Source organism: Lemur catta, chromosome 11 (assembly GCF_020740605.2).
Source record: "Lemur catta isolate mLemCat1 chromosome 11, mLemCat1.pri, whole genome shotgun sequence".
Taxonomy (NCBI): Eukaryota; Metazoa; Chordata; class Mammalia; order Primates; family Lemuridae; genus Lemur; species Lemur catta.
This window is the reverse complement of record NC_059138.1, coordinates 91,443,575-91,457,132: the sequence shown is the minus strand read 5'-3', so window position 1 is coordinate 91,457,132 and position 13,558 is coordinate 91,443,575. Positions and strand designations below refer to the sequence as shown.

At 41.8% G+C, this 13,558-nt stretch overlaps 1 protein-coding gene across 4 annotated transcripts in view; it reads right to left on the bottom strand.

Annotated features, from left to right (window-relative positions):
- LOC123647677 (ATP-binding cassette sub-family A member 13-like) overlaps positions 1 to 13,558 on the bottom strand; it is a 399,770-nt gene that overhangs the window by 124,374 nt on the left and 261,838 nt on the right. For all 4 annotated transcript variants that reach the window (XM_045565332.1, XM_045565334.1, XM_045565333.1 and 1 more), the window contains exons 42-43: positions 3,306 to 3,360; positions 1,686 to 1,863 (exon numbers count right to left, since the gene is read on the bottom strand). In XM_045565332.1, coding sequence (XP_045421288.1) covers positions 1,686 to 1,863; positions 3,306 to 3,360 — 233 coding nt within the window. The remainder of the gene's footprint in view (positions 1 to 1,685; positions 1,864 to 3,305; positions 3,361 to 13,558) is intronic.

Here is a 13,558-nt window from a genome sequence, read left to right as displayed (position 1 = left end):
TGGGGGATTAGGTTTCAACATATGAATTTTGGGGGGAGGGACACAAACATTCAGTCTATAACAATCTTGGACACACCTTAACCTATAGCGGATCCTCAAAAATATTCCTTAAATGAATGATTTGAATAAACAGGGAATGATTGGAGGAAGGTGAAAAAACAGTCAACCAAGAAAAAAATAACCCTCCCTGCTCTTAAACCCCAAGGCCAAACACCACAGAATAAAGAAGAGCCACATTTAGTGCGAGTGATAATGAGATAATAAACTAAGCATACAGGAGACAGGGGAGACCCTGTAGTCTTGGAAACTCTGGATGCTCCATGGTGTCTTCGAGATGTGGACCCCCTTGTGTGCTCTTATTCTCTTTTGATGAACCCTTATTCCACTTTCTCTGGGCAATTTGTGGCCATTAGACAAAGCTAAAGAGCAGACACGAGAGAGTGAAGTGGCCACTGGCTCTCTGCAGCACCAGGAACAAAACTGATGCAGGAGGCAGAGGCAGGCACTGAAATGCCACCTCTGCACCAACTAGAAGTAAGAGCTTAAGACAAGTCACTTCCTCTCTCCTGCCCTAAAGTATGCCTTGGTAATTATGAAGAGTTTTGAGGACCAGCATTTTTTAATCTTGGTTGAGATTCACAAATCACCTTGGGTACTTAGGAAAACACAGACCTCCATGTCCCACCCAGACCTACTGAAAAGAATCTTGAAGGACAGGCTCCAGGGGATCCTTATTGTTACTAAATGTCCCAGGTGATTACGATCACTGGTCAGGCTGAGGGAAAACCCTGCGTAAACTAAATGAACTCCTGAAATGTTGAGGTAACTTAGGTGTGACCTACACAAATTGAATTTTCAAAAACAAAATCCAGGTTACAAGATCAAATGGAAGTAAATTAGCTAAATTCTAAGCCAGCTCAAAGGAATAAACATGGCATGAGAGCAACATGTAAATATGCCAGATTCTGTGCAAAATATGATGCAGTGTGCACAGCACCTGGTGTGCAGTGGATGCTCAGTGAATGCAGGGCCCCTCTGGCCTTCCACTGACCTAAGCAAGATTTCCTGTATCACAGGAGAAATTGTATTTACGATGGCAAAGACTCCACTTTCCTACAAAAGGACAACTCTTCCACAGAGCAATGAAAGTAGAGGTTGACCACTGAAGGACAGTCTATCACATAAGATGCATTTTTTGACTCAAGATAAATGTCCTGAACAATAGGGCACAACTGGACAATGCATCTGACTTTGTCCTCCTAAGGACTGGAGACACTGGTCTGGAGGGTGTCCGCTGGGGAGCTGAATGCACATGGGAAATGCCAGTGATACCCGCTATACACATTGGGGAACAAGGCACAGGTCGCATTGGAGGGGCTTTTAGGGATGAAGATGACAGACCATTTCTAATGATTTTTGTCACCTCACCTTCTACATCTTTGAAGAGAGCATATTAAAGGCAATTACTTTCTCATCGCCCCAGTAAGAAACTTCGCAATTCTTTCTGTGCAGGTCCCTAATTTCCCAGATATCCAACCTGAGCCCCGTCAGTCTTAGACTTAACCTGAAATGCTCTTACCAGTAAGAAGATCCCAAGGTGGCCTGTCCTCCCACCCCACTTCACACACACACACTCAACAGTTCATTAGCAAGGAGGCATACAAAGCCTCCTTCCCGAATCCTACCATGTCATACAGGAAGTGAGTGAACCAGTACGTCCTGTGGCCAAGGCCACTTATGTGCTGCAGCCTTTTGGCTCCGGTCACCCTGTCCCGCACCACGGCGCTACCGATGGCTGCAGTTAGGATAGAGAATCCCAGCACAATGCAGAGGGCAACACCACACTGGCGGATGCTCTCCAGGCTGTAGGCAGAACAGAACAGACCGTCGGGTGTTACACGGAGGACACGAGTCTGCTTTCTGTCCTTAACAATCAGTGACGATGACGGCAGTAAGAACCACTAATTAAAAACACATGATCGGCCAGGCATGCTGGCTAAGGGTGTGGATCTCCTCATTAAGTCCCCTCAACCGCCTTTGAGACAGGGCTATTGTTCTCAGTTTATAGAAGACATAACTGAGCAGCGCAAGTTGAGGAGCATTGAAGAGTTTGCTGTGTCAAGTCTGCTCTTGACCTTGAAGCTGGTAAGATGAGGGACATCCCCAAAGTGGCACCCACAGTCAGCCATGGCCTTTGCCCATGCTGGGACTGCTTTGCTCAACAGGAACACCTGCCAGGGAGGGGCCTTTGCCACAGATCCTCGCTTCCCTGGACCATTTCTAAATGTAGTCACCTGAAATACCAAAAAGCTTTTGCAACAGATCAGGGTGTTTGTGTAAAAACATACACTGTACGCTTTCTGGTTATTTTTTAATCTGGAACACTACCCTAACATCCTTCCCTCCAGTCAATTGCCACCTCCTCTCTGCTCACTCTTTAGGAACAGTCAGGCCAGACGTGTCTTACAGGAAGTTGACATGATGAAACCTCTCACCACAAACCATCGGCTCAGCTGTGCCCTCGTTCCACTACGACTCATTTTATAACAGACGTCGACTTGCCTAGCCCTGGTGTCCTGGGCAGGTATCAGAGACTACTCAAGCCAGCACCCACCCCCCAGTCAGCATGTGAGTGTGAGGACAGGCTGCAGCATGCTTCCTGCTGGCTTAGCTACTTGAGGAGAGAACGCCCATTAAGCAGATTTGCATTCTCAGCTCAATTTGGTAGGTCATAAAAAGCACGTAAATAATGCTTACTTTTATTATTAACTTTTAATTAAAAGTTTGTCAACCATATAATAGAGAAGGGAGATGAGTGAAAAAACAGAAGACAGGCAGAAGCATGCTACCCCTTATCAAGACGACAAGAGCTGGCGGGGATCTCTGTACCTGGAGAGCACTGGCTTTGTCACCACTGGACCGTAAGGAGGAGGTTGCATGAGAAATGCTCAAGGAGGCATTACTATGTTTACCTATATGTACGCTACGTTTATGATTTTTAACCCAAAAAAGAGGTCTGAAAGATGTGCAGTCCCATAGGATTCTGGAAAATCCTTCCCTTAGGACAATTTTTGCGTAGAAGTACAGCTTATCTTTTTTAAGCTCAGTCAATGTACTTCCTCTTTTAATGCTCATTTTTTACACACTTTGTAAAAAAATACCCAAGCCCTGTGCCACTAACTATATATGCCAACATCTCTTGGGGCAAATGTCAAAGAGAGATCAAAATCACCCCTAAGATAACCCCAAGATTTTCTTCCATAGTTGGGGTCACACCCCCCACTCCCAGCATGCCATCAACTCACATCTTGTCCTCGTTCAGCAAGGCCCCTCCGTACGGGTGGCTATAGAGTGTTATTCCTGTGGACGACAAGTTGAAAGGTGAGCCTCAAGCCTGCCCCTGCATGGTGAATCACAGCCCATCTCCAAGCACACAGACTCCCTGTGCCCAAAAGATAGCTCCTGTTTGCTATGCCCAGTCCTGGTCCATGAGCAGCAAAGAATGGTAAATTTCATCAGCAGTTCAGCAAGGGATTTTTGTCATTGCTGCTGTTGTCAAACATAACCAGCATGTATTGTTCATGCCTCTATGACAGGCACTGTGCTTATGGGTTATCACATTTTATTGTCTACTCCTTAAAGTATCCCAGTGGTCTGAGTAAAATATTATCCATATGTTTGCAGTGAGGAAACAGATTCAGGTTAAGTATTACAATATGCAAAGGAGATCATTTGATAGAAACCATGTCAATATTCAAGAATTCACCTGTAGATCAAGCCAGGTACAGACAGATAGAAAACTGGACCATTTCATTGAACCAATTTTGCTTTTGGAGTTATTTTGTTTTGCTTTGTTCGTTTTCTTGGCTTGTGCATTAATGCAATGTCAGAAGCCAATATGGAGAAAGTGGCATCAAATTATCAGTTAAGAGGGTTTTATCATGAAGGCTGTTCCTAACATCACACAGTGTGAGAGCCCTTCCCCAGAAAGTTCCAGTCAATATTTCATCAAGAAGAACTCCATAAATGAAATCGGTTTGTGTTTCATCCTCAAGACATTATGGACTGTGAGAGTGATCAGTTTTCCTTTTTTCATTTGGTTGTTTGAAGTGTGTGGAGCCCAACGTGTGGCTTGCGTGTGGAGCCACCACGGAAGGCACAACACACTTGTTTATTGTGCGTTGCCACTCCTAGGTTTTTCTTCTTCTTTTGGCTCTCTTTTAATTTATCCTGTCATCTATATTTTGCATTCCCTTATGAGAGCACATTAAAGATTTAGTAAAACACCACAGGGTATAACTAAGCATAAATAAGTTAAAAGGTACAGAACTGGAAAAGATGACAGTATTTCAAAATCCCAACAGTGTTACCACCTGGCATCTGGACTTCTGTCCCTTTGCCACCTCCTCCCCTCTCCAGCTGTGCCAGCCTCAGCCACACCCTGAGGTAAGTTCTGGCTCGTAGCATATAGACCAGTGGGAGATATTTGTTCAGGAAGTCCTCTATATAGTTTTACAGAAAAATTTCTTTAATTATAAACCAATGTTGTGCTGATATTCTGGTCCAGGCTCTCACCATGTAGCCCTGATGTCTGCTGTGTCACTTCCAAGGTCCTGGACTTACACAGTAATTGTGAACTGAATTGTGTGGTCTTGACCCCCTGCCTGTCTGGATCAACAGCATCTACCAGTCTTTCACCTACCATTCTTTCTCTTACTGAGCTCAACTTCCAGCCCCAGTCTTCCTAGAGTCTGCCAGACCCCCTCATTCTTTTCTAAGGTTTTGAGTTGCAGGCAGTGTTTCACTGGAGGAGCAGCCCAATATTAACCAACCCCATCAGGCGGGTGTGCAAAAGCTAACTGAAATTAGACTGTGCAAGTACGAGGTCCTGCCAAAGTGTGGCAAGTGCCCCACTGGGTGCTGCAGATGGTGGGAGTATAGTCGCAATGTTGTGTTGCAACTACGAGCAATGAGCTCTTCCAGGCTCTACACATGAATGAGAACAATCTAATATTATATAATTTGAGGAACACAAGAGAATATTGGAATTATTTAATCTGAAAATACACACAAACACACACACATGTACACCTGGGGTGAGAGGGAGTATAAAAATGTCTTTAGATAGATGGAGAGGCCGGGCGCGGTGGCTCACTCCTGTAATCCTAGCACTCTGGGAGGCCGAGGCTGGTGGATAGCTCAAGGTCAGGAGTTCGAGACCAGCCTGAGCAAGAGCGAGACCCCATCTCTACTAAAAAAATAGAAAGAAATTATCTGGCCAACTAAAAATATATATAGAAAAAATTAGCCAGGCATGGTGGCACATGCCTGTAGTCCCAGCTACTCGGGAGGCTGAGGCAGTAGGATCGGTGAAGCCCAGGAGTCTGAGGTTGCTGTGAGCTAGGCTGACACCACGGCACTCACTCTAGCCCAGGCAACAAAGCGAGACTCTGTCTCAAAAAAAAAAAAAAAAAAAATAGATAGATGGAGAATTGCCATGTCTCAAAGGAAATGACTTGGTCTATAATATTTTAGCAAGAAAAGTTGGTCCAAGCAGCCAGCTTCAAAAATTATAATACAGCATATGCTTACAGGGTTGGACCTTTGGGTCAGCCCAACCTCTGGGGAGGAGAGAGGGCTGGAGACTGAGTTGATCATGTGGTCAGTGATTCATTCAGTCATGCTTACTAATGGAACTGAATAAAAACTCAGGAAACTGAGGCCCAGTGGACCTTCCAGTCAGTGAACACATGGATGTGCTAGGAGGCTCATGTGCCCGGATTCCACAAGAGGAGGAGATAGAAGCTCTACGATATTCCTCGATGTCACTTTATGTGTTTTTTCATCTGGCTGGTCCTCTTGATTTGCATCCTTTATAATAAAACTTTATTTGTAAATACAGTGCTTTCCTGAATTCTGCAAGTCATTCTAGCAAATTATCAAACCTAATGGAGACATAGCTGGTGTTTGAAGCATGGACAATCTTGTTGGGGACTGTGCCCTTTGACAGTGGCAGAATCAAACTGCCACACAGCAGGTTGGGGGTGAAATGGAACACGCTTCACAGCTGAATTCTCCTCATGCAGCAAGAGGTAGCAATGCAGGCACATCGGGAAGTCTCCCTGCAGCTGTCTTCTCCCCACATCCTCACATTCCCCTGAGGTCTTCTTGAGCATCCTTTGACTATCATAGATATATCCTACATATTTCCTCCCACAGTCTGTGTTAAATCCAAGAAAAAGATCCCATCATCAGCCTACGGATGTTCTCCTTCAGCTTTCCCACTGCGGATGCCCCCATCATCCTCCCAGCCACTCAGACTCACAAACAAAGCCCTCCAATCTCCCTGCTCTTCTTCACCCACACATCCAAGAAACTTCATCTCACCTCCCTCCCCACAGTGCCAGGTCTCAATCATGAACACCCGCACCCCTGCCTGGATGCTCCTAACTTGTATCCCCTGTCAGCTTGCTTCCCTTCAAGCTCATCAATCTCCCACAGAAGCCCAAGAGAACTTCCAGGAAGAAAAAGAAAGAAAAACATAGAGTCCATATTCTTTACCTAGACACTGCTGCCTGTTAAAATCAAGTCCAAAACTCTCGTAGTATCCTCACATTATCCCATTCTGTTCTCATGTGAAAAACTGGATCGCTATCATTTTCCCAAACTCTGTACCTGCAAGCATGTTTCACCACTTCCTTATGCTGTCCTGCCCAACCCCACTCACACCACACTCCCATCTCACATCTGTCCGATGAATTAAATTTCCTTTTTCTAAATTATTATTGCTCTTGCATTGTTTTGTTTTGTTTCCAGCTTAACTGAGTTATAACTGGCAAATAAACATTGTATATATTTAAAGTATACAATGTGATGTTCTGAAAAATGTATGCATTGTGAAATGATTACCACAATCAAGCTAATTAGCATATCCATCACCTCTCATACACTGCTGGTGGGAATATAAATGGTATAACCATGATAGAAAGCAGTATAAAGGTGCCTCAAAAAATTAAAAATAGACCTACTATATGCTCCAGCAATCCCACTTCCTGGTATATGTCCAAAGGAATAAAATTAATATCTTGAAGAGATATCTACATTCCCATATTCATTGCAGCATTATTCACAATCGCCAAGATATGGAAACAACCTAATTGTCCATTGATAAATAAATGAATACAGAAAATGTAGGATATACAGATAGATAGATGATAGATATATACACGCAATGGGATATTATTCAGCTCTGTAAAAAAGAAGAAAACCCTGCCTTTGCAACAAGACTGAATCTGTAGGACATTTTGTTGGGAAAATAAGCCAGGTACAGAAAGACACACTGCATGGTCTCTTTTACATGTGGAATCTACAAAAAATCAAACCCACAGAAGCAGAGCAGAGGGTGGCTATGGGGGGCCGGGTGAAGGAAGCAGTGGGGTAATGCTGGTCAAAGGTGCAAACTATCAGGCATAAGGTGAATAAGTTCTGGATGCCTAATGGACAGCATGGCAATGATAGTTAATAATTATATTTTGTACACTTGAAATTTGCTAAGAGATTAGATCTTAAGTATTCTCACCGTGCACAGAAAAAGATGAATTAAATGTGCAGGAAACCAGAGGTGGGTAAAGAGGAGAGGCAGACCTCAGACTGAGTCCTTACTTACCTGCGAGCTCAGAGAAGGGTCTAGAATCCAACAGTACACAAAAAACAGCCTGTGGCTGTGTGCTGTATGCAATTTAGAACATTAGGCTGTTTGTGTAGGTTCTGATTGAGCAACTCAGTCACATCTGTGTGGCTGTACCCACCTACAAGAGCAGCACCTGAAGTGCAGGCATTTCCGAAACCTTCCCAGAGCCTGACAGCCGTGACGCAGCTGGGAGTCAGACCTTGGGCTGCAGCCGCCACGGCCCATTCCCCACCAGCACATCACACATCTCTCTTCAGCACAGCACCTGGTTTTCCAAAGACTACAGCCACACAGTGGGAAGGAGACAGGGCTGGAGGCTGAAGCCCTCTGCTCTGCTCATTCTGCAGTACAAGGCTGCAAAAATAGCTTCTGTTTCTATGCAGAGTTCAATAATAAAATGTTAAGCTACCAAGGTTGGATCTTTATTTGATCAGGTTGCATAAATATCTTTTCTTACTTCAAACCATGACAGTCATTGCTGAAAGATTAAAACCAGTGCTCTCATATTTGCTTTCTGTACCCGCATTCATCTGGTATGAATTTATTGCCCTTCATTTTAGCATATTTCCTGGATTTGTGTCATTCTGTTAGGGTTTTAATCGGAGGCAAGAGTACATCTGGTCTCCCATCGCACTGGTGAAATGACTGACTGCTTCTGTGGTTAGTAATTCCCCGATGTGCCAGACGCTATTCTGGATGTTTTCATAATACATTTTCTCATTCAGTAATCTGATGGTGAAATTTCGTGTTAAAGAAACTCGTATACTGTGCATGTATTTCTTTGTAAATCAGCTTGCAGCATTTTAGAATTGCAGATTCTTGCAGGAAAAAGGAACCCCATGAAGTGGTCTAATGTGGACACTCGTTTGTGTTCCAGAAGCAGAAACAGCAGCAGAGGAATGTGCTGATTTTCCTGGCGCACGGAACCTGCCGTGAACACAGGCAGAACCCACGTGTCTGGAGCCCCAGGTCTGCGCCCGTCTCATCAAATCGCCTATTGACACGCAGGGCACTGAAAATCTTGCCTCTGTGCTAAGAGCCACAGGGCGTGCCAACAACATGTATAACATAAATGAAACCTCAATAATTGCAGAAAAGAGCTGCTGATATTCACATATTTCTGAAATAAGCTTTAGGAGAGAGCTGGCAAAGGCAGCCATCCGGCCCCCTCTTCCTGTCCTTGTGTGCTTAGGTATCATCCTCCCTGGGGTCTGCCCCTACCTCGGTCTTAGAAGCACGAGGCCACAGGTGCAAATACCTGAACCCCACAAACCGCAGTGGCTGTCCCTCCCTTTCTGGGGCCCTCACTCATAAATACTTCAGGGGGGGCCACAGCTTTTCATTTGGTGCTGGCTTCAGAGCCCTATAATTCACATATTTCTCACAGAGTAAATATTTAAATACAATATATTGAAAAACACATGTGCGAGCTCCGTGGCTCCTCTCCCAGCGCCCTCCAGGGGATCATCGTGGTCCTGGAACACCTTCCTGCTCAGCGCTCGGTACTCCGGGAAGATTCCTGAGCACTTTTAAAGGCCACCACTGACCTAAATCTCACTGCAGAGCCATTCCCACATCTTCACCATGAAATTAAGAAATTCCCTCTCAAACTTAAGATACAGAGAAATAGAGCACCTTAGACCACAATGTTTAGGAAGGAAAGGCCATCACATAAGCAGGGCGAGTCGTGTTAAATCTCGTCCCCCTCCATGGGGCATTTACCTCCCGCTTTTGTAAGACAACAGCCTGCCCCTGTCAGATCAGAAGTCAAACAACATGTTGACTTTGTTCTAATTTTGGTGGTGGAAATCTGGGCAGTGGACATTAATTTAGTTTCATCAAGGGTCAAATAGAGATTTGATGCCTTTCTTTACAGGCCTGAGAATTCATTCAGAAGCATCTCTTCCATGCTCACCATGTAGCAACACGCTATTTGGGAGGGACAAGCAGGCCCTCCCTTGAGAAGTTCACCATCCAGGGGAGCTAGAGCCCACCCATGAGACTAGGTACCCTGCGAGGTACCCAGGAGGGTTATGTGGAACAGAGTGGGGAGGAAGTCGGGAGCTTTACAGGGGAAGGGCCAAATCCAGTGATGCACATGGAACCCTAGCTGGCATGCAAGGAAGCATGATCTTGCAGGGCGGCCCTCAAACTGCAGAGGCAAGGTTGACAGGAGCATGGTCACCTGGGACTACAGGCAGTAAGTGCGCACAGGTGGCCCCTCATACAGTTTTTTTGGTTTACAAACACTGATGAGCTTTTCATTTTTATGTTGCCATTTAGCTTATCACTACATTAGATGTTTTTAGAATCATAGTGATGTTTTAGAGGCAGCTCTGAAAAATTAAATATCTGTAAATGTCAAGCTAATATTTCTTGAAATTGGTGCTGAGAAGATTTTATTTGCATTTTGCAAAACAGGGGAAGGACTTGAAGTCATTTAAATAAATGATGTGTGAGTATTTTCTGAAAAATAGAAGAGTAGAAGAGGTAATGAATGGAGAAAGAATGAAGAAGACACAGGTGGAAGCTCACTCTCTTCCCCAAGAGTCTCTGGGTTCCCCGAGACCCCTGAGCAAGAAGCAGCAAGTGGGAGAAATTACACCCACATGGGCCCACTCTCACTGACTCTCACAGCAGCCCCTTGTTCCTGAAAATAGAAAAGCTTTAGAAACCAGAGCTCCTTTTGCAGATCCAAGGGGAGAGAGGAGAGCTTATGAGCTGTTTCACAGAGAGGAATATTGTCATATGTGCAGCTGAAGGACTGGAGGGGTGCAGGGAAGGAAAGCAAGGCAGAGAGATGTTCCAGTGACTTATCTGAGGTCCAGCATAATTGGTAGCAGAGTGAGAACTACAACCATGATTTTCTGGATCCTGGTTTAATCCATTTTCTGTGAGACTCAGAAAATCATTTATAGTCTTTGATATCCTTGCTGTAAAATCCCACATTATTGCAATGGACAATCTCTGTAATTGCATTGTTATTGCCATTGTATTATGTGCATTCAGCACTCTATTTAGGTAACAATTGTATTGTGATGGAATCTTGAAGTTGATAAGATGTCCAGACTCTTAAAGAGAGGGGCCATGGTTTCAACACCACAATTGAGTAGAAGAAGGAGCTCACTCAATTCTTTCTGGCATCACTTCACAGGTTTTCAGAAATGATGTTTCAAAATGTACATTTTGAATACATTTGAATAATTTTCTTTCTTTGATTATTCTTATCATTTATATTCTGGCTTTTCTTTTGAAGAATTGGCCCACAGCAATGTATAAAATGTATAAAATTAGTTTTCTCATTCAGTATTCTCATTATGGCTACATCTGTTATGGTTTCCAGACTCAGTATATCTGCCATTTGTAAAAATGCACATCTGTGCTTTTGTCCAATATCCATTATGATAGCAAGACACTTAGCATGTCTCCAATTCAAGTAGTCACTTTCGGGTTCATTACTCCTATAAAATGTATATCTTTGGAAGTATTAATGTCCAGATGTCTATAAGTATCTATATCAAAAGAAGAGACTTGTCTTAACATCACTATATGAGGAAAAGTTTGTATTCTTTTAATTAATTCACTATGAGACACAGTAATATATGGACAAGTAAAAAAAGTTAATTCAATCTGATGGAGTATTAAAAGACATATATGAACTATTCTGACTAAAATACATTTTGATGGTTCTCTCTCTCTCTTCTTCCTCTTAACCTCTCTCAGAAATAATAGAATTTACTCAACCTAAGTAACATAAAAAATAAATTAAAAAATAGATATTCAGGAATGGGACCTGTGGGAAAATAACAAAAGGATCAAAGTCTTATTACTAGATCTTAGAAGACGAAAAGAGAGAGAGTGAATGAGAGCAAAAATGTATTCAAAGATACAATGGCTGAAACCTTCCAAAATTTGGTAAAAGACATAAACCTAAAAATCCAAGAGCTAAGTGAATCCTAATTGGATAAAATCAAAGAAATTAACACCAAGACATATTGTAATTAAATTACTGAAAATTAAAGTAGGCAAAAAAAAAAAAAATCTTGAAAGCAGGCATAGAGAGAGAAGGGAACACCAGCTGGAATAGCAATGGATTTCTCATTTGAAACCATGGAGGCCAGAAGGAAGTAGCACATTTTTCAAGGGCTGAACTTTTCTCTAACTGTCAACCATTAATTCTATACTCAGTGAAACTATCCTTAAAGAATCAAGGGAAAATAAAGACATTATCAGTTGAAAACAAATAAGTACATTTGTCATAAGTAAGCCTACTCTTAAAGAATAGCAATAGCAAGTTCTCTAAACAGAAAGAAAATCATAACAAAAGAAGGCTTAGAACTTCCAAAAGGAAAGAATATCAGGAGGTGTTAAAAACAAGAGTCAATATAATAGACTATCCTTCATATCATGAATTTTATCTCCTTATCTCATAAAATTTTTAAGTGATTTAAGTAAGGATTAGAACATCATCTGATGTGGTGCTCAACTTACAAGGAAATACTTAAGACACTAATATTTTAAAAGTGGAGAAGATAAAAGGACCTAAATTGAAGTATGGTTTCCATACTTCACTCAAAGTCATAAATGACAATATCAGTAAACTGTGATAAGTTGCACATGCATATTGTAATGCCCAGAACAACCACTAAGAAAATGATATGAAGGGATATACTCAAAAACACTACAAAGAAATCAAGACAGAATCCTAAAATAATATGGGCAAGTAATTCATAGGCAGGCAAGAAAAGAGAAACAGAGGAAACAGAAAACAAAGAATAGAGTGTCATACTTAAACCCCAACATATTAATAATTAACTTAAATGTGAATGGTCTCAGTACACCAATTAAAATGTAGAGATCGGTAGTGGATTAAAAAATACCACCCAATAATATGCTGTCTACATAAAATTCACATCAAACAGAATAAGACCGATCCAAAGTTAAAGAATGGAAAAGGTATACCATGTGAACATTAATTAAAACAAAGTACGAGAGACTACATTAATATCTGATAAAGTAGAATTTACAACTAAAATTACTGGTGACAAGGAAGAATATTACATAATGATAAAAGGATCAATCAACCAGGGATACACGACTATGGCAAATGTATATACACATTTGATGTGCACATCATAGCTTCAAAATACATGAAGTAAAAACTGATAAAGCATAAAGGAGAAATAGACAAATCCACAATTTGGAGACTTTAATACCCACCCCTCAGCAAATGACAGAACCACTAGATAGAAAATCAGTGAAGATACAGAAGAACTGAACCACACAATCGACCAATAGGATGTAATTGACATGTTTGGAACACTCCCATCAACAAGATCAGAATATATTTTCTTGGTCACCATAGAAGCTTCACTAAACCAGTATCCTGATACATAAAATAAACCTCAACTGTTTTAAAATAATTGAAATCAGGCATAATATGGTCACTGACCATAACAAATCAAACTAGAAATCAGTAACAGGAAAACCACAGGAAAATCTTAAAAACCTAGAATTTAAACATCACACCTCTAAATAATCTCTGGGTCAAAAACAAAGTCTCAAAGGAAACTAAAAAAATTCAGAGGCCAGTTTTATTTGTATTCTCTTGAAAGTAATGTGTTTTGACTCATAGCTTTGTAAAAAATTTCTTTATCCTTGAACTTTAGAAAACTCAGCAAATTTATGTATCAATCATTGCTATTTCTACAAAATCCAGTTCAGAAATTTGGCTTGAATCATGGCAAACTATTCCAATCTATTGACCTAGAAGCTGTTTTGTTTTGTGTTTGATACAAGTTTTCTTCTTATATCATTCCTTGTTACTTTGATTATTCTTCATCCACCTTCTTTCTCTATCTAATTCCT